Source organism: Canis aureus, chromosome 25 (genome assembly GCF_053574225.1).
Source record: "Canis aureus isolate CA01 chromosome 25, VMU_Caureus_v.1.0, whole genome shotgun sequence".
NCBI lineage: Eukaryota > Metazoa > Chordata > Mammalia > Carnivora > Canidae > Canis > Canis aureus.
The window spans coordinates 39601667-39622525 of NC_135635.1; the positions used below are offsets into that span (position 1 = coordinate 39601667).

General features: G+C 42.8%; 1 protein-coding gene across 2 annotated transcripts; it reads right to left on the reverse strand.

The window, feature by feature from the left end:
• Nucleotides 1-17: 17 nt before the first annotated feature.
• On the reverse strand, nucleotides 18-3257 carry CD27 (CD27 molecule). 2 transcript variants are annotated; one of them, XM_077871328.1, is made up of 6 exons: nucleotides 2785-3257; nucleotides 2504-2635; nucleotides 1369-1620; nucleotides 1164-1253; nucleotides 788-907; nucleotides 18-531 (listed from the first exon to the last, which is right to left on the reverse strand). In XM_077871328.1, exons 1-6 carry the CDS (start codon nucleotides 2918-2920, stop codon nucleotides 407-409), a joined length of 855 nt encoding a protein of 284 aa, XP_077727454.1. In that variant the 5' UTR covers nucleotides 2921-3257; the 3' UTR covers nucleotides 18-406. The 2 variants fall into 2 exon arrangements, with proteins under 2 accessions (XP_077727454.1, XP_077727455.1); XM_077871329.1 differs by having other exon boundaries at nucleotides 1408-1620; nucleotides 2785-3237.
• Nucleotides 3258-20859: the final 17602 nt, after the last annotated feature.

Genomic DNA, 20859 nt, shown 5'->3' on the forward strand with positions numbered 1-20859 from the left:
AGCACCGCTGGGAGAGCTTCTGTGTGTGGCTGGCTGTCACTTTATTTTGCGGAGTTTCTAGGTCAGTGATACAGCACATGGTGTTTCGTAGGGGAAACTGTGTTCTCCAGCTAAGGCCATAGCCCTCTGGTGCAGGGCAGGAGTGAAAGTGGGTGGGCCAAGACACACTTGAGTCCCTGTGTCCCACCTTCCACCTCATCCCCATGTGTCCTTTTCACTGCCAATCTCCAAAAGGCACTTTCTCAAGTCTGCACATAGGAAAGGGTTCTGATAACAGGATGGTACTGAAACTGGGGACGGGGGTGGTGGGGCAGTCTTGTTCCCCCTGGATGGCCACTGGGGTGGGATAGAGGCTGAGGTTTTATTGTACTGATGACCTGCCCACCCCTCTCCGTGGTGCACAAGCTCAGCAGTAGGAAGCGGGTTCTGGTTTTCGGTAATCTTCCTGAATGGGGATGGCGCCACCCTCTTCCTCCCTGGGGCAGCTGTAAGGACAAGGCTCCACAGGCACCACTGGGTATTCTTCTTTGTCTGCGGGAGGAGAATCAGATGAACCTTCACTGGCAGTGAGGGTGGGGGGTGGTGACAGGAGTGGAGATGAGCCAAGGAGGGTCAGCTTAGCTGTCAGGGGGTTGCCAGCTAAGAGGGAAGACAGAGAAGGTGGGAGCCAGCGTTGGGAAAGATGGAGTAAGGAAAGCTTCCCTGAGGTTCCAGGCATGGGCAGGGGGCCTGGGATGGTAGGGTAGGGAACAGGGACAGGACTGGAAACCTGTATGTTGTCTCTTACTTAGCCTGTATTTTCTTTGTTGGTGGAAGAACAGAGCTCCGATCATGGTGAAAGCAAGAAACATTCCAGAGAGGATCACAAAGATGCGGATGCAATCTGAGCTGCACAGAGACCTTTGGGCTGTGACAGGCAGAGGCCACACAGGGTTTTTGGAGAGAGCCTAGGCCTTGACTCCCCTCAGCCTAGGCCCATTGTCACCTCCCCTCCCAACTGTCGCCCATCCCCTCCCCTACTGCTACCACTGGACTCAGTTCTTTCCTAACCCGTAGACTCTGCTTCTCCCCCTTCTAAACTCTCCTCCTAGGAGCTTTCTGGCTGGCTTCCCTCTCCTGTATGCAGTCTCTCTGGGGGTAGAGAACAGGGAGAGAAAACTCACGTGGCCAGTGGGTGGAGAGAGCTGGGGCAGGCAGCCACCTGAAGTCAGCCAGGGTCTGCACCTGCCGGACTGTGCTGGTCTCCTGCATCTCTGGAAAAAGAAACAGACTGAGCAGGAGCTGGGGAATCTCCTAGGCCTAAGGAAGGCCTGAGGCCTAAGACGCACAATGAGATGGGAGGGCTGACTGGCTGGCCAGGCAACTTACTTGGGGAGGGTGGTGATTGTGGCGAGAGCCTTACTATACCTGTCACTGGACAAAGCGTTGCCTGGAACTTAATTTTGGCGTAAGGTAAGTGGGTGGGTTGCAAGTGTGGGCCCCGGGCTGGAGACGGATGAGGTATCAGTAAGGGGTTTGAAGGAGGATCACATTCCGTACACTGCTTGTCCCTGCACTTCCAGCCCTTGGGGCAGTCACACTCCGCATTTGCCGTGAGAGTGCAGTTTCGAATAAGAAGACCTGGTGACAGAGGGCGGGGTGGGGGGGACAGGGGACACACAAGCAGCTCAGGCCTCAGAGACCTGCAAAGTGCACTTGCTAAATCCTGCCCTGAGCTCCCAACCCAGACCCACAGTGAGGGACTCCTGCCCCTCGCTCCCTGTCACCTAGTGCCTCTGCCTCTATTACTAGGGTCATTAAAGGGAACACTGAGACCTTTTAGAAAATTCATTCATAGGTAAGCAGTGTAGTAGTTCAGTTACAGAGTCCTCATAAGGGTCCTGAGGGGGAACATTTGTGCAAAGGGGCCACTTGAAAGTCTGCTACTCTATGTAGGCTGGCACATGGTTTCTGAAATTCTAGCTAAGCTGGAGAAATAATAAAAGAATCCATAACACAGCTGCAGACATTGCACTTCTTCATTTTATAAGAGATAAAATTCTAAAATAAACAAAAACATGGGCCACACACACATACTCATTTTCCTAAACTGGCTTTTGTGTGAAAAGAAGAAAGATACTTCCCACCGGCTGGTATTGTTATATCCTAAGAAAGATGTACTCCGGGGTCCAAACAAATGCATGCTTCAGATGCAGCCAGTTCATCAATAAGGGGTCGCTTATCTGAAATCTAGGGACCTAGGGCCACTTCCCCTCCTGTTTTTTTCACTTACCCCTCCTTGTCAGGATCTGAGTTATACACCCATTCCAGCAGCCCCACAAATTCTGCTTTCCCCTTCGCTGTAACACTAGAGTTCTCCCCAGGGCATATGCCCAGGTCACCCCATTTCCCAGCATTGCCTCCACTTGCAGTAGCCTCGAAGTGACAAGCTCTGACCCCCTCCTCTTTGCTTCTCCACACCCAGCTCTGCCACCTTGCTCCCCCGGAGGCTTGCCCATCTCACCAGAGTTACAATGCCGACAGCTCTCACAGTGGCGCCGGGCGTGGTGGTCTGGTGAGAAGGAGGCCCCCGGTATGCAGGGATCACACTGAGCAGCCTCTCCATGCCTTTCACAGTCTTTCACGAGGAAAGTTCCTGTGAGCAGAGGTCTAGGGTCAAGGGGCAAGGAAGGCCACTTCTCTGCCGTCTTCAGGGCAGGACAGGATTCCTCTCCTTGCTTGAGCTCAGACACACTCTCTGCTCCCCCCCTGCCCCCAAACTCCTGGCGAGACCTCCTCTCTTACCTGGCTTACACATCTGGCAGCACCGTTCTCCCTGGACCTGGTAGTGTTTCTCTGGACAGCGCTTGGGGGCTGGGGTGGCTGAGAGCCCCGCCAGGGTCCCCAGAATCCACAGCCAGCAGGGAGGTGGCCGGGCCATGGTTCTCACTCAGGGGAGCTCTTTTTGCACCCCAGTTGCAGACTGCTGGCCTTGGTGGAGCTGGCACGTCCAGCTGGGTGCTGGTACCTACTCTCTGTACCTCCTGGGCAGCAGCTGCAGGCCCTCTTCAGAAGTTGGCTTCAGGTGGTAAGGCGACCTTTGATGGCAGCTGAAGCTCTATTGTGCCTGTTTTTTTTTTTTTTCTCAGAACAGCGACTTCCACCCCCTCCCCCTTTTCCGTGTGCTGGGTGCCAGCAAGAGTATTAAAGGGCAAGCTTTGTCAGAAGATCTGCTGCTCTTCAAAGGCATCCATCACCTCCAACATGCCGGCCTCTCCCGGTTTCCATCTGGCTCTTTTTTTTTTTTTTTTAAAGATTTTATTTATTTATTCATGAGACAGAGAGAGAGAGGCAGAGACACAGGCAGAGTGAGAAGCAGGCTCCATGCAGGGAGCCCAACGTGGGACTTGATCCCGGGACCTCAGGATCACACCCCGGGCTGAAGGTGGCACCAAGCCACTGAGCCACCCGGGCTGCCCTCCATCTGGCTCTTGTGCTCACTAAGAACATAACCCACTCATGCCCGTCTCTTTTACAGAATGTTGGTTGCATGGGTCACTACCTCTCCCCTTCACACGCTTGTGCACAGAGATGCCCACGTTGCCCCCTGTTCACAGTTTACAAACTAATAAGAGTTTAGAGAAGGAGGGGGACCTCAGTACAGGTCTACCAACTTTTATCTGAAACTCTTGGGGTCAGATAGGTTTTAGAATTCAGGATTTTTCAGATTTGGGGAAGAAACTAGCCCTGCAAAATGCCCTCACGGGGCTGGCATAGCACTCACAATCAAGCACAACATTTCTGCAGCAAAAGAATATTGGGGCACCTGGGTGGCTCAGTCAGTTAAGCATCTGCCTTTAGCTCAGCTCATGACCCTGGTGTCCTGGGATTAGAGTACTGGGTCAGGTTCCCTCTGCTCCTCCCCCCAGCTCATGCTCTCTCTCTCTCAAAAAAAAAATATATTTTAAGATTTTATTTATTTATTCATGAAAGACACAAAGAGAGAGAGAGAGGCAGGCCGAGGGAAGAAGCAGGTTCCCTGCAAGGAGCCTGACGTGGAACTTGATCCTGGTTCTCCAGGATCACATCCTGGGCTGAGGGTGGCGCTAAACCGCTGAGCCCCCCGGGCTGCCCAATATATATATTTTTTAATTTTTAAAAAAGAATGAACCATTGAAGCTAAGTGGGTTTCATAAGGACCGTAACTAACCCTTGCATCGAATGAGGTCTGGTTTTATGGCCAAAAGACTTTGCTACATAATTGTTCAGAATTGCATACAAGGGACTTACACCCGTGTCCTCCTCTCAGCTAGGAGATCACATGCAATCTCATTTCATCCTCCTGCCAGCCCATGGGGTGGGTATCACTGTCCCTCTGGGCCTTCCCTTGTCACCTCACTACCGATTTCATTCTTCCCAGCCTTGGCACTTGGGATGAGATTCCCCGGGTAATTGCTTGCCTGTTTCTGCTGTTCTCCTGGGAAGGCTGATCTGGGGATATTGGAACTTGTTGGACTTTTCTCTCTTTGAACCCACAGTTTATTTCTCCAGGCCCCTTTTCATTCGGGGGCTTTGGCGTTGTTTCCACACTGCTCATAAAATGTCACACTCCTGTGACCTCACCTGTTAGCTCTGTTCTCTCACTCACTCTGGTTTCCTTTCTCTTCATATTTTCCATCCCCCTGCTTTCCTCCAGGCCCCTCTTCTCTTCAAGAGGGTCCTCACACGTGGGAAACCACATGTGAGTGTGATCTGAAGAATTATTTCTACACAACCTCTTCTCCCTTGCAGGCAGGGTGCCTGAATTCCAACCTCAGAGAGACAACCTTGTCATCTGAGGATTGTGCTGTCACTAACAGTCCTGTCCCATCCCCAGATATGGTCATTCTTTTCACTGTGAAACTTTTTTTTTTTTTTTTTTTAATTTAGTTATTGAGGCACCTGGGTGGCTCAGTGGTTGAGCAACTGCCTTTGGCTCAGGTCGTGATCCTGGGGTCCTGGAATCGAGTCCCTCATTGGGTCCCCACAGGGAGCCTGCTTCTCCCTCTGCCTATATCTCTGCCTCTCTGTGTCTCTTATGAATAAATTAAAAACAAAAGTCTAAAAAAGGATTTATTTATTTGAGAGAGAGGGAGAAGCACAAAGGGAGAGAATCTTCAAGCAGACTCCCCACTGAGTGTGGAGCCCCATGAGGGGCTCCATCCCACAACCCCTGAGATCATGAACTGAGCTGAAACCTATGGGTTGTGGACACTTAACTGACTGAGGCCCCCAGGTGCCCCTTCACTATGAGTCTTAAACCTGGGCATGGGAAGTGGGGGCCTGTGGGGTTGGAGGACACCACACAAGAGCAAGGAGGAGTTGGGACCTTTAGGGAGAACTTGCAGAAGGGGGAACTGGAGGACCCAGAGAGGACTGGCAACTTTCACAATCTCACGGCTACTCACCCATGCGAGGGAGGCTTCGGTGCTCTATGCTAGGGCCCATCATCCCTCTTCGTGGGGGAAAGGGCAGGAGCAGGGTCTGTCTGGCTCTCCTGGAGTACTGTGGCCCAGAGGAGGAAACCCAGCTTTCTGGACCTCACTTTGCTCTAGGTGAATGGAACCTGGACTGGCTCCCTGGGTAGTGCCTTCATCTTGTCTACAGGTCTGCGAGTGCAACCTGCTGACCTCTCCCTCGGAATCTTCCTTTACCACATTCTCTTTTGGGGTGCAGTTTCTCTCCACACCTGCTGGCACAGAGATCTTTTCTTCTCAACTCCTCCCTCCTCCTCCTGCATCTCCAGAGACAGGCCCACGGAAGCACATCTCTTTTGATGATTTTCTTTATTTCTGAGGGCCTGACTAAACCCTCAAACTGGAACAGTGACCATAGCCCAGATGGCAGCTGGGGCCACCCTACTTCTTGATATCTAGGTAAGACACTCCTCACCTTTCAAGCAGGACAGGCCCTGGACAGAGTGAGGAGGAGGCAGAGCTGTCAACTGGCACCAACTCTGGTGGTCCAGCTGTTATGGCCATCTCTTGTTCCCACTCAGCTCAAGTCCAGTTCTTGCCTTTGTGCTCCTGGCTCTTCCCTTACCTCTGCCCTGACACAGGTTCCTGCCCTATACAGGCTTTCTTGAATTTTCCTCCAAACCAATAGTAAACAGAAGGCTGTTAGGTGTGGCTAAACTTTTGCTTAAGAAACGTTTACATATCAAAAGGTTACAACTTAAAATTGAATTTTAGGTATTCTTGTTTTCAACCGTCCTTCCTGCCCCAGAGATTTATGGGTGGTCTCGCTACCTCATAAGGCAGCAAAGGCACTGAGTCTCGCTGGCACTGCCCCAACCCCACCCTTTCCTGTCACAGACTGTCAGGCAGCATACCCCATCTGTCTTCAGCCCCTCGTCCCGGAATTGGTCTTGGCTCTTCAGAAATCTATGGGATTTCTGGGTGCCTGGGTGGCTCTGCAATTGAGTCTGCCTTTGGCTCAGGGCGCAATCCTGGGTCCAGGGTCCAGGGATCAAGTCCTGCATCGGGCTTCCTGCGAGGAGCCTGCTTCTCCCTCTGTGTCTCTGCCACTCTTTCTGTGTCTCTCATGAATAAATAAGTAAAATCTTAAAAAAAAAAAAAAAAAAAGAAAACTATAACCAGTCAAAGTATTGAGTGGAACAGGACTCTCTCCAAGATCCTTCCTTAGAAGGAAGTTCTGTTACATAAAACAGATGTCAGACATCACTGTTCCTGGGGCACCTGGGTGGCTCAGTAGGTTAGGCATCCATCTTTGGCTCAGGTCATGATCTCAGGGTCCTGGAATCGAGCCCTACATTGGGCTCCCCGCTCTGCTTACACTCGAAATACACACGCACACACACACACACACACACACAAATCTTAAAAAAATAAAATAAATAAAAAAAATCACTGTTCTTGATCAACAAATCCCTCAGTTTTTCTAGCCTTCTCTGTCCCTCCCACTCCATTCCCTACCCCTAGGTCCTCCTTCCCAGCGAGTCTTTAAGAGACCAAGTGGGCAGGACAGTAGGGTGAGCTCACTTCCCAGTTCTGTAATTTGCATTCATGGGACTCCTGGCCGGATCTCACAGAGGACTGAGTTTTCATGGGCATTTCTTTCTTTATTTCTGATTTTATTTATTTATTTATTTATTTATTTATTTATTTATTTATTTATTTATGATAGAATGAGAGCGAGAGAGAGCAAGAGAGCACTAGAAGTGGGGAGAGGCAGAAGAAGAAGCAGGCTTCCCGCTAAGCAAGGAGCCTGATGCAAGGCTCTATCCCCGGACCCTAACATCATGACCTGAGCTGAAGGCAGACACTTACTGGACTGAGCCACCCAGGCGCCCCAGTGGACATTTCTTTCAAACTTTGACTACTTTTCAGTATCTCAACTCCAGCTCCTAATATTGCCTAGCACTTTAAGGTACTCACTAAATACTGGGTGGTCTGTCCTCAGCCTTATTCCTTAATAGTTCCAACCACAATTATAAGTTTGACATTTCAGGGGACCCAAAGCCACACTGACCTCCTAAATTCCACTCCTCATTCAATAAGAATTTGTCGCATATCTATTCTGTGCCGGATACCAGCTAAGTAATGGGTCACAAAGGTGAAAAAAAATAAACATGTGGTTTCTGCCCTCGTGGAATCAGTACATCAGTGAGAGAATCAGAAATGGATCAACTAATCTCAAAGACAAACGTAAAGTTATTAGAATGGTCATTACTGCAGCACCAAGAAGGGCAGAGACAGAGTGCAATAATGATGCCTGTCCCCTAAGGGGTGAAGTGCTTCAGCCAGGAAGTTTTGCTGAGCTGTGTGGGATGACAGCTCTCCACCTACTGGAGAATTGTTTCTTCCTTTGGTTTAGGTTTCTAGATGTCACTCTATTTTTTTTCCTTGGCCACTTCTCTTCTTGAGCCTTAATAGTTTTTCTTATATAGAGATGATATAAAATAGAGGTAATCTGTTCCTTGAAAGCTTGGGAGAATTTATGTGTATTTTGAGTATAGGCTTTACACTGATGATTTCATTCAGGTTTTCAGTTTCTTCTAGAGTCAGTTTGGTAGATCATATTTTTCTGGGAGACTATTTAATCTGCTTCACATTTATGGGTGTAAATGTTTAAATCACCACTAGATCTATAGTTATTTTCCCTTTTTCATTTCTAATATTGTTTATAATTTCCTCACTTTTTCTGATATATTTTCATGAAATACATCTAATTATGACTTACATCAAAGAACTAGTTTTTTATTTCACTGTGTTTTCCCATTATTTCTTTGTTTTCTGTTTCATTTTACTCTCTGGAGTAATTTTAAAATTATCTCCTTTGAGGAGCAAAAAGATTTTTTTTCTTTTTCTTTCTTTGGGTACATTCTGCCATTCTTTTTCTAACTTCTTTTTTTTTTTTTACAAGTTTTATTTATTTAAGTGATCCGTATACCCAATGAGGGGCTCAAACTTATGACCCCAAGGTCAAGAGTTGTATGCTCTCCTAATTGAGTGAACCAGGTGCCTTCTTTTACTAACTTCTTGAATTTGGTGCTTAGTTGATTCATTTAAATTTATCTTTTATAATGCATGCATTTAAGACTATAAATTTCCCTCTAAGAACTGTTTTGGCTATGCTGAAGCAAGATTTTGTGAAAATATATTATTACTAAATATTGTTATGTTGTATAAAATTTTGTTATAGATTAATATTTTAGTGGGAGCAAAAAGATCTTTATGTTATAAACAAGTAAAAATAACATTATCTTTATTGTTTTCCTTGGGACTCCTGGGTGGCTCAGTGGTTGAGCATCTGCTTTTGACTCACAGCGTGATCCCAGGGTCCTGGGATCAAGTCCCACGTCGGGCTCCCTGCATGGAGCCTGCTTCTCCCTCTGCCTGTGTCTCTGCCTCTCTCTCTGTGTGTCTCATGAATAAATAAATAAAATCCTTAAAAATAAATAAATAAATAAATGAATGAATAAATAAATAAATAAATAAATAAATAAATAAATAAATAATATTGTTTTCCTCAACTTTATCTCATCTTTTTTTATTTAAAAAGTTAGAAGTGAAAATGGAAAAAAAAATTGAACAATTCTAGATAGGATTCAAAGTCCCTTTGATCAGTCTTCTCTCCCAGTCCCGGTCCTTTCTCTGCTTCCTCAGAGGTAATCACTGTTGCAGATTAGTGAGTATTCTTCCAGAACTTTTTTTTTTTAAAGATTTTATTTATTTATTTGAAAGACAGCATGAGCAAGAGAGCACAAGCAGGGGGATGAGGAGAGGGAGAAGGAGAAGTAGGGTCCCTGCTGATCATGGAGCTGGATGTGGGACTTGATCCCAGGACTCTGAGACCATGACCTGAGCTGAAGGCAATCGCTTAATCAGCGGAGCCACCCAGAGACCCTTCCAGAACTTTTTCTAAACAAACAAATAAATTATATGTTGTATGTTTCATTAGTTTAGGGATGTTCATGACCACAAATGAGGAACGATCCCCTTCCTTTGTTAGGCTGTATGGTAACAAACAGGTTCTTTTTATATAGGAGAGAATGGAAGAGCAGAACCTCCAGAGACAGACATCTGTCAGCAAAGAATCAAGCGGATCTTTCCAGCAAAGTCTCTTTTCTTTTTTCTCTTTTTTTCAGTCTCTTTTATTTTCTACCTAAAATATTATTGAGCAATAATCAGGTGTTTCTTACTATGATCTCAGCCCCTCTCCTACCGTGAGAACCCTCTGCTTGAATTTGTCAGAGCAGGGAAGACCACCTGTCTCCCGGGAAGGGGATGAAAATCCCCATGTGCAGCATGTGGTCACGACTTCTCCCTGGCAAGGGCTTATCCCCCTCTTTTATACCTGAGGTCATTGACAGTGAGGACATCTAATTTTAACTTTTCCTTTCGTATCTAGGGCATGGCACATTATATCTGTTCTCTAAAGAAAATATTACACAAGCCTATAGTAATTCTCCTAACGCAGAATAAGAGATTAAGCCAAAGGAACAAATCATGCGTTGGTTCTCTCAGTCATTAGAGAATTAACTGTCAGGGGTGCTTGGGTGCCTCAGTAGGTTAAGAGTCTGCCTTCGACTCAGGTCATGATTCCAGGGTTCTGGGATCCAGTCCCGCATCAAGCTCCCTGCTCAGTGGGGAGTCTGATTCTCCCTCTATCCCTCACCTTGTTCGTGCTCTGTCTCTCACTCTCTCTGTCTCTCTCTTAAATAAATAAAATCTTTCAAAAAATAAAAACATCTTAAGAAAATCAATAAAATCTTAAAAAAAGAAAATTATTTCTTGGAATCAAACAGCCCCAAGCCTGGCAATTCCATGTTCTTCCTGCAATTACTTTTTAAGGCCTTTGTCCAGATAAAGAGTTCATCTCAGTCTGCTCCTAAGAAATCTCCAAAGGCCTCAGCCCAAAATATATATTTTTTTTCATAAAGATATATAACCTTCTAGAATTTGCTTTTTGCTTTTTAAATCCAGTAACATACCTTGGAGATCATTTTATGTTTTTTAAATAATATTTATTTATTTATTCATGATAAACACACACAGAAAGAGAGAAAGAGAGAGAGGGAGAGAGAGAGAGAGAGAGAGAGAGAGAGACAGGCAGAGAAGCAGGCTCCATGCAGGGAGCCCGATGCGGGACTCAATCCCAGGACTCCAGGATCACACTCTGGGCCAAAATCAGGTGCTGAACCGCTGAGCCACCCAGGGATCCCGCATTTTATGTTATACTTATGGAACTACTCATTTTGTTAAATAGACAATGGATGTACATAGGCTTTTTAGCCATTCTCCTGTTTACCATACTTCTGTTTTTTTCCCCCAACATTTCATTATTACAAGTGGTGTTGCATAGACATTTCCTACCTCCTCGTACATATGGGAGTGTGCCTTTAGAATAAACACTGGGCATTGGGACCACTGAGTCACAGAGTATGCATCCTATTCACTTTGATACTGGCAAGTTGCTCTCCAAAGCGGCTCTACCAACTCACGCCGACCAGCAGTGGAATGAGGACACATTTCCTCACATCCTGCCAAATTTCATATTAGCAAATCATTTTAGACAATCTAATTGGGGGAAAATGCTGTCTCATTGTTGTTTCAGTGTATGTTCTTTTGAAAGCCAGTGAGCCACATCATTGGTGGCGTGGATCTCCTCTTTTGTGACATCTTTATCCTTGTGTCACCACCAGTGTTCTAAAGTCCACTCTTGGCTCTTTACAGAATCCTTGGCTGTGTGACCCCACCTGCAGGGCCTCTGCCAATCCTGTGGAACCCTTCAGATGTTTGCCTAGGGCTGAGAATAGCCTCCTTGTGGCAAGGCTGGTCATTCCTGTCCTGTCCCTTAATAAGCTTTAGGAGACTGCAGACCTGCTCATGGGTGGTATTCCTTAGCTCATTTGTGAGATGGAAGTTGAGACATGTCTGACCCTTAGTTTCCTTTGCTTCAGTACTAGATTCCTCCCTAAAACCCTACAGTGACCCCAAGCCCAAACTGAAGGGCTCCTTGGTGCATGTTGATTCTTTTAAAGTTGAACTAAAATTCAACATTTTAACCAGTTTTATAACGTACAATTCAGTGTTTTTTAGCATATTCACAAAGTTGAGCAAATATCACCAGTATCTAATTCGAGAACATTCCTATCTCTTGAATTAAAGGAAACTTCACACCCATTGGCAGTTTCACTTTTTCCCTCCCCTAGCTGCCTTCCCCCACCCCTACTTACACTGTTTCCTGTCTCTATAGATTTGCCTATTCTCAATATTTCATGTAAATGGAGTCATATAAGACATGACCATTTGTATCTGGTTTCTTTTACTATAGCATAATATCTTCAAGGTTTATCCATGTTGTAGCATATATCATCAGTACTTCATTCTTTTTCTTTTTCTTTTTAAGATTTTATTTATTTATTCATAGAGACAGAGAGAGAGAGAGAGAGACAGAGACACAGGCAGAGGGAGAAGCAGGCATCATACAGAGAGCCTGATGTGGGACGCGATCCAGGGTCTCCAGGATCACGCCCTGGGCTGCAGGCGGCGCTAAACCGCTGCGCCACCCGGGCTGCCCTTCATTCCTTTTTATGGCTGAATAATCCGTTGATAGATATACCACATTTTGTTTATCCATTTATCAGTTGATGGACTTTTGGGTTGTTTACACTTTTTGACTATTACGAATAATGCTGCTATCAAAATTTGAACCTTACACATACAGTATACAACTATGAGTGAAGTTGCTGGGTCATATGGTAACTCTAACTTCTTGAGGAACTGATAGACTGTTTCCCACAGAAACTGAACTATTTTACATTCCCATCAATGGTACATGAAAATTCCAGTTTCTCTGCATGCTTACCAACACATGTTAATTTCCATTAAAAAATTATAGCCATCATAGTTAGACTGGAGGGGAATCTCATTATGGTTTTGATATGCATTTCCCTAACACTAATGGTGCTAGACATTTTTTTCATGTGCTTACTGGCCATTTGTATATCTTCTTTGAGAAATGTTTATTCCTTTGTCCATGTTTAAATTAGGTTATTTGTCTTTTTTTGTTTTGTTGTAAGAGTTCTATTTATTTATTTATTTATTCATAAAGATTAAAGATTTTATTTATTTATTCATGAGAGACGCAGAGACATAGGCAGAGGGAGGAGGAGCAGGCTCCCCTCAGGGATCCCAATGTGGGACTCAATCCCTGAACTCCAGAATCACTCCCTGAGCTGAAAGCAGAGCTTAACGGCTGAGCCATCCAGGCGTCCCTAAGAGTTCTATTTTTAAAGATTTGTTTAATTGAGAGAGAAAGCACATGCATGAGTTTGGGGAGGGGCAGAAGGGGAGAGAATCTCTAGCTGAGTGCAGGGCCTGAGGCAGGGCACCATCCCTTGACCATGAGATCGTGACTTGAGCCAAAAACCAAGACTTGGTCCCTCAACTGCTCAACTGACTGAGCTACCCATTCACCCCAAGTTGTAAGAGTTCTTCAGGGGTACGTGGGTAGCTCAGCGGTTGAGTGTCTGCTTTTGGCTCAGGACATGATCCTGTGGTCTGGGATCCAGTCTCACATCAGGCTCCCTGCAAGGAGCCTGTTTCTCCCTCTACCTGTGTCTCTGCCTCTCTCTGTGTCTCTCATGAATAAATAAATTTTTAAAAAATATTTTAAAAAAGAGTAAATATTCTGGATACTAGACTTTTATTTGGCATATGCTTTGTAAATATTTTCTCTATTCTATGGGTTTTTTTCATTTTCATGATAGTATCCTTGATACATAAAATAATGTTTTAAATTTTAATAAAGTACAATTTCTTTTGTTGCCATATTTTTCTTTTGATTTTGGTGTTATCTGAAATTTGTTGTCTAAGCCAAGATCACACAGATTTTTATCTGTTTTTTTCTAACATTTTTATGATTTTTAGCTCTTACTTTATTTTTTCTCAATTTTGAATTAATTTTTTTAAAATTATTTATTTATTTATGATAGTCACAGAGAGAGAGAGAGAGAGGCAGAGACACAGGCAGAGGGAGAAGCAGGCTCCATGCACCGGGAGCCCGATGTGGGATTCGATCCTGGGTCTCCAGAATCGCGCCCTGGGCCAAAGGCAGGTGCCAAACCGCTGCGCCACCCAGGGATCCCAATTTTGAATTAATTTTTGTGTGTGATTTGAGGTAGGGGGCCAAGTTCCTTCATTTGCCTGTGAATATACATTGTTCTAGCACCATTTGTTAAAAAGACTATTATTTTCACATTGAATGGCATTGGCATCTTTGTTAAAATCAATTGACTATAGGTATATAGATTGATTTCTGGACTCTTGAATTTATTGTATTGATCTAAATATTTGTCTTTATGTCAGTACCACATTGATCTAACCATTGTAGCTTTTTTTTTTTAAAGATTTTATTTATCTACTTGACAGGGGGAGAGAGAGAGAGCACATGCAGGAGTGGGAGAGGGAGAAGCGGATAAGGAGCCCGATGTGGGGCTTGATCCCAGGATCCTGGGATCACGACCCTAGCCGAAGGCAGACAATTGACAGACTGAGCTACCCAGGCAATCCTAACCATTGTATCTTTGTAGTAAGTTTTGAAATCAGGAAATGTGAGTCCTCCAACTTTTCCTTATTGTTCAAGATTATTTTGGCTATTCTGTGTCTCTTGCATTTCCATAGGAATTTAGAATTAGCTTGTCTACTGCTGCAGAACAAGGCAGTTGGAATTTTGATCAGTAATGGATTGGAACTGTATATTAGTTTGGGGGAGTACCGTCATTTTAACAATAATAGTAAGTCCTTCAATCCATGAACAAAGAATACTTTTCACTTATTTAGGTCTCCATTAACGTCTTTCAACATTTTGTGGTTTTCGGTGTACAAGTCTTACACTTTCTTCTTTATTATTTTTTTAAGATTATTTATTTATTTATTCATGAGAGACAGAGAGAGAGAGAGAGAGGCAGAGACAGGGGCAGAGGGAGAAACAGACTCCATGCAGGGAGCCTGATGTGGGACTCGATCCAGGGTCTCCAGGATCATGCCCTGGGCTAAAGGCGGCGTTAAACCTCTGAGCCACCCGGGCTGCCCCACTTTCTTCTTTAAATTTATTCCCAAGTATCTTTCCTTTTTCATGATGTTATAAATGAAATAATTTTCTTAGTTTCATTTTTTAATTGTTCATTGTTCATGTAACATGTTGACTTTTGAAAGAGGCAGTTGTTTTCTCCAGATTTGGAAGGGGATGCCTTGTAGTGTAGGTGTGTTGCTATCACACCCTGTGGGCTGTGGCTTGGGCTTACTTGGAACTTATCTGAAGTCACAGATGGAGAGTTAGATTCTGTGATGCAAAGGGAAATATATCTGACTCATCTTTCCCATTCCCCTTTTGCTTCTGAAGGCTTCCTTGACTGGAGAAGAAGAGAGTGGGTTAGTGGCAGAGGCTTCCGCCTCTCTCACAGATGCTTCTCTTGACCCTTCTCTCCTTCATGGTTTTTAGGGGCCCTACTGCAGTTATTCTTGAAGAGCAGGGATTTTGGTAGCCTTCTCTCTTACCTGCAAATTGGGCCAGAATCTTCTCTCCTTTGGTGAGCACCTTGCCCATAGAGGAATGTTGAGGGTGATAAGTGCAGGCAGGATCCTGAACACTTGCAGTGGGGAGGCTGTCAGAGGAATCTTTTGGGTAAGGTGTATAAGCATCAACCAGATGGTGAAAATCTGAGAAGTGGAGGATCAGTCAGGGTAGATCTGTGCTGTCTAGACTATGTCCAAGGCCATCTCTCTGCTTGATCACTTGCTAGCTGGGCCAGTTACTTAAGCTATGAGTCTGTTTCCACTGTAACATGAGGATGCCGATGTTTGCCTCACAGGGTGGATGTGAGCAGTTAATTGTGGTAACTTGGGGGCACACCTCGTACAGGGTTTGATGCAGAAGGTGTTAGTAAATGTTCCTTGGAGTATGAGTTGATTATCAAGTTCCTTTCCTTCTTGGGGTTGGAGCAGTGGGAGAGCTCAGGATTCCTGAGGAAGAGCTCATAATGGAAGGGAAAGGATAGAGAAATCCTTCAGGAGAGGTATATGGAAGGCATATGGGACAAATCTTTCCTTTACTAGAGCTCAGAGGTAGCAATGTGAGCTTGAAGACAGGCAATGTGGAAGTTTCTGGGGAGGAAACTCCATCACATTTCATGCCAAAGAAATGGGACAGGCTGGCTAGGGACAGTTGCAAGAAGTAAGTCATTGCAAGTTTGTATATTTTTATATTTGAAGGCACAGAAAAAAGGCTAAGCATAGTTACTAGAATTTTAAACAAATATTAGTTTATTAAAGTAATTAATTTCGGGATCCCTGAGTGGCGCAGCGGTTTGGCGCCTGCCTTTGGCCCAGGGCGCGATCCTGGAGACCCGGGATCGAATCCCACGTCAGGCTCCCGGTGCATGGAGCCTGCTTCTCTCTCTGCCTGTGTCTCTGCCTCTCTCTCTCTCTGTGGGTGACTATCATAAATAAATAAAAATTAAAAAAATAATTAATTTCAAAATATAATTTTTCTTATGCTTTTTTCTTTTTTCTTATGGTTTTTAAGTTCAAATTATAATTTTTGTTATTCTATTTTGAATCTAATAAATTTGAAAATCTTACTTATTGCTTTTCTTTAATTTCAGTCTATAGTTTTTTTTTTGTTTTATTACAGTAAAACAAAGACAATGATCTTCACTTTTGGGGAGCATGTGTTGTTTTGGGGTAAAGAACACGTAACAAAATTTATGATCCTGTTAAGTATGCAGTTTGATGGTATTAAAGACATTCACAGGGATGCCTGAGTGGCTCAGCTATTGAGCAGAGTCTGCCTTTGGTTCAGGGTTTGATCCCGGAATCCTGGGATGGGGTCCCACATAGGGCTCCCTGCATGGAGCCTGCTTCTCCCTCTGCCTGTCTCTGCCTCTCTCTCTGTGTCTCTCATGAATAAATAAAATCTTTAAAAAAAAAAGACGTTCACATTGTTGTACAACTATTACCATCCATTATCCTCCCTTCTAATCTTTTTCATCTTGTAAAACTGGAACTCTATACCCATTAAACAAAAGCTCTCTATTCTTCCCTTCTTCCAACCCCTGGCAACCACCATTCTACTTTTTGTCTTTATGATTTTGACCATTCTAAGTACCTTTGTAAGTGGAATCATACATATTTATCTTTTTGTGACTGTATGAAGTTCAATGTGTTTATTTCTTTTATTATCTGTGCTTTTGATGTCATACCTAAGAAATTATTGCCGAGCGTGTGGATATCAGTTATCCCAGTACCATTTGTAGAAAAGACTGTTCTTTCCCCATTGAATAGTCTTGGTACCCTTGTCAAAATCATTTGACATATAAATATAAATATATATAAATGCACAAAGATTTATCTGGGCTATCTATTCTGTTCCATTGGTCAATATGTTTGTCTTTATGCCAGTACTACACTGTTTTATTTACTGTAGCTTTGTAATAAGGTTTGAAATCAGCAAGTGTGAATTCTCCAGTTTATTTTTGTGTGTTGACTTTGAATCCTGCTATTTTACTGAATTAATTAGTTCTAACAGTTTTGTGTCTGTGTAGTTTTTAGGGTTGTCTACATGTAAGATCATGTCATCTGCAAACAGATTACTTTACTTCTTTTTTTCCAGTTTAGATGCCTTTTATTTTTTTTCTTGTCTAATTGCTCTGGCTAAAACTTCCAGTATTATGTTGAATAGAAGTGGTAAAAGTGAGCATTTTTAAAAAAATATTTTATTTATTTATTCATGAGAGAGAAAGAGAGAGAGAGAGAGAGAGAGAGGCAGAGACACAGGCAGAGGGAGAAGCAGGCTCCAGACAGAGAGCCCGATGTGGGACTTGATCTCAGGACTCTAGGATCACGCCCTGGGCTGAAGTCAGGAGCTAAACCCCTGAGCTACCCAGAGATCCCCCAAAGTGGGCATTTTTAAGGTAATCCCTTATCTTAGAAGAAAAGCTTTCAATCTTTTGCCATTGAGTATTGTATTTGTGTGGGTTTTTCATATATGGATTGTATTATGTTGAGGTAGTTCCCTTCTATTTCTAGTTTTTATCATAAAAGGGGGTTGTTTTTTGTCAAGTACTTCCTCTGCATCGAGATGATCATGTTTTTCTCCCTTATTCTGTTGACGTGGCATATCACATTGATTGCTTTTCATATGTTGAATCATCTCTGCATCCCAGGAATAAATCCCACCTGGTCATGATGTATACTCCTTTTATTATGCTGTTGAATTTTATTTGTTGAGAATTATTTTTGCATCAGTGTTCACAAAGGATATTGCTCCATAGTTATTTTTTCTTATAATGTCTTTGTCTGGCTTTGGTGTCAGGGTAATGTTAGCATCATAGAATGAGTTAAGAAGTGTTTCTTCCTCTTAAATATTTAAAACAAAATTTGAAAAAGATTGGTATTAATTATTCTTTAAATGTTTGGTAAAATTCATCAATGAAGTCATTGGGTCCAGGCCTTTTCTTTGTTGGGAGATTTTTTTGTGGGGGGGAGGGGAGATTTTTATTACAGATTCAATCTTCTTACTAGTTATATTCAGATATTCTAGTTCTCTGTGATTTAGTTTTGACAAGTCTTGTGTTTCTAAGAATTTATTTTTTTCATCTGGGTAATCCAACTTGTTGGTATACACTTGTTCATAGTACTCTCTTGTAATTCTTTTTATTTCTGTTGAATAGGTAGTAATACTCCACTTTCATTTCGGATTTTAGTAATTTGAGTTTTCTCCCTTAGTCCATCTAACTAAAGGTTTGTCCATTGGGGGGCTTTTTGAGAACTGCATTTTGGTTTCATTGATTTTCTCTATTATTTTTATATTTTCATTTAGTTTATCTCTGCTCTAATCTTTGTTATTTCCTCTCTTCTGCTAGCTTTGGGTTTAGTTTTGTTTTCTTTTTCTAGTTACTTAAGTTGTAAGTTGGGTTGTTGATTTGAGATTTTCCTTACTTTCTTTTTAATATGAGTGTTAACAGCTATAAATTTACCCTTTTATATCACATTCATTGCATCCCAGAAGTTTTGGTGTGATCCTTTTGGCTAGAACCACCATCTTCTGGTAGTTTGCCTGAATGACCAATGTAAAGGGAAAGATGAGAGATATCCACTGTATGTTCTCCAGGCGTTTTGGAAAACATGGAGTTGGTCCTTTGGTCACATACATGTGAATCTGCAAGAAGTGTGATATTGTAGACATCAAGGGAATGGGCACTGTTGAAAAATTAATGCCCCACAAATGTTACTATGGCAAAACTAAAACAAACACATTAAGGGTATGATTCCTTCTATGAAAATGAATGTACATGTTGAGTATACTAAGTGCTCTAAGAGCCAAGATAGCTTCCTGAAGCATGTGAAGGAAAATGATCAGAAAAAGAAGGATGTCAAAGAGAAAGGTACTTGGGTTTAACTGAAATGCCAGCCTGCTACACCCAGAAAAGCACACTTTGTGAGAACTGATGGAAAGGAGTCTGAGCAGCTGGAACCTATTCCCTATGAATTCATGGCATGATAAGCGTTAAAAAAAATACCTCTAGTCTAGTCTCTAAAACTATTTCTCTTAATTAAGTAGAAGTGTGGATGTTTTCTCCCCTAAATAAATATTTAAAGCCAAAAAGAAAAAAAAAGTTTTGGTATCCTGGGTTTTTATTTGCATTTATCTCTAAGTATTTTCTTTTTTTGAAAGGAGGAGGGGCAGAGGGAAAGGGAGAGAAAGCCTCAAGCAAACTCCCCATTGAGCACAGAGCTTGATGCTGGACTTGATCCCAGGACCCTGAGATCATGACCTGAGTGAAACTAAGAGTTGATGCTTAACTAACTGAGCCACCCAGGTGCCCCTCTAAATAGTTTCTGATTGCCCTTGTGGTTTCTTCTTTGATAATTTGATTGTTTAAAAGTGTTTTTTTTTTTTTTTTTTTTTTTTAAGTGTGTTGTTTAGGGCAGCCCGGGTGGCTCAGCGGTTTAGCGCTGACTTTGGCCCAGGGTGTGATCCTGGAGACCCAGGATCAAGTCCCACGTTGGGCTCCCTGCATGGAGCCTATGTCTCTGCCTCTCTCTCTGTCTCTCATGAATAAATAAATAAAATCTTAAAAAAAAAAGAACCCACATCTGTCCACCCCCCTCCAGAGCCTGAAGTCTTAAGGCTCCAGCCCCACAAAAGAGAGAGAGGGAAACGCCTGGTGTCTGGCACCCTTGGGGTCACAGCTTAATTTCCATAATTTTGTGAATTTGCCAGTTTTCATCCTATTGTAGTCAGAGAAGATAATTTATATGATATCTACCATTTTTTCTTAAGATTTATTTATTTATTTGAGAGAGAGAGAGAGAGAGAGTAGTGGGGAGGGGCAAAAGGAGAGGGAGAAAGAGTCCTAAGCAGACTCCATACTAAAGATGGAGCCCATCTCAGGGGCTGGATCTCATGACCCTGAGATCATGACCTCAGCTGAAACCTAGAGTCAGTTGCTTAACCAACTGAGTTACCCAGGTACCCCAGTATGATATTTGCCTTTTAAAATCTATTGAGACTTAGTTTGCAGCCTAACATATAGTCAGTCTATTCTGGAAAATGTTCCATGCACATTTTCAAAGAACGTGTATGCTATTATTGTTGGGCAGGGTGTTCTATACATGTCTGTTAGTTCTAGTTGGTTTATTGTGTTGTGTCAATCTTCTGTTTCTTTACTTTTCTGTCTGTTTTTTCTACACATTATTGTGAATGAGCTATTGAAATCTCCAACTATCATTGTAGAACTATTTCTCCCTTCAATTCTGCCAGTTTTTGCTTCTTATATTTTGATGGTCTGTTGTTAGGTATGTAAATGTTTTTAATTGTTATATCTTCTCGATATATACTTCTTAATATATAAATATTAAGAAATATATATAAATATATATTTATATATATTTAAGTGATTTATACTTGATATATACTTCTTGATATACTTCTTAATATATACTTCTTAATATATAAATATTAAATATATATATATATATATATATATATATATATATATATATATATTAGGCTGGGCATGGAGCCTAATTTGGGGCTTGAACTCACAATCCTGAGATTGAGACCTGAGCTGAGATCAGAAGTCAGATGCTCAACTGACTGAGCCATTCACATGCCCCATCTTCTTGCAGTATTGAACTTTTTATTAACATGTAGGGTCCTTTATCTTTTGTAACCTTTTCTGATTTAAAGTCTATTTTGTCTGATATTAGTGTAGCCATCCTTGTTCTCTTTTGGTTACTATTTCCATGGAATATCTTTTTCTGTTCTCTCACTTTCAATCTGTTTGTATCTTTGGATATCAAGTGATTC

Coding starts and splice junctions, on each gene's coding strand:
- CD27 (XM_077871328.1), bottom strand. CDS start 2,920: ATGGCCCGGCCACCTCCCTGCTGGCTGTGGATTCTGGGGACCCTGGCG. Junction 1,254..1,368: donor ACAATCACCACCCTCCCCAA/GTAAGTTGCCTG, acceptor TTCTTTTTCCAG/AGATGCAGGAGACCAGCACA. Junction 908..1,163: donor TCTCTCCACCCACTGGCCAC/GTGAGTTTTCTC, acceptor TGCCTGTCACAG/CCCAAAGGTCTCTGTGCAGC.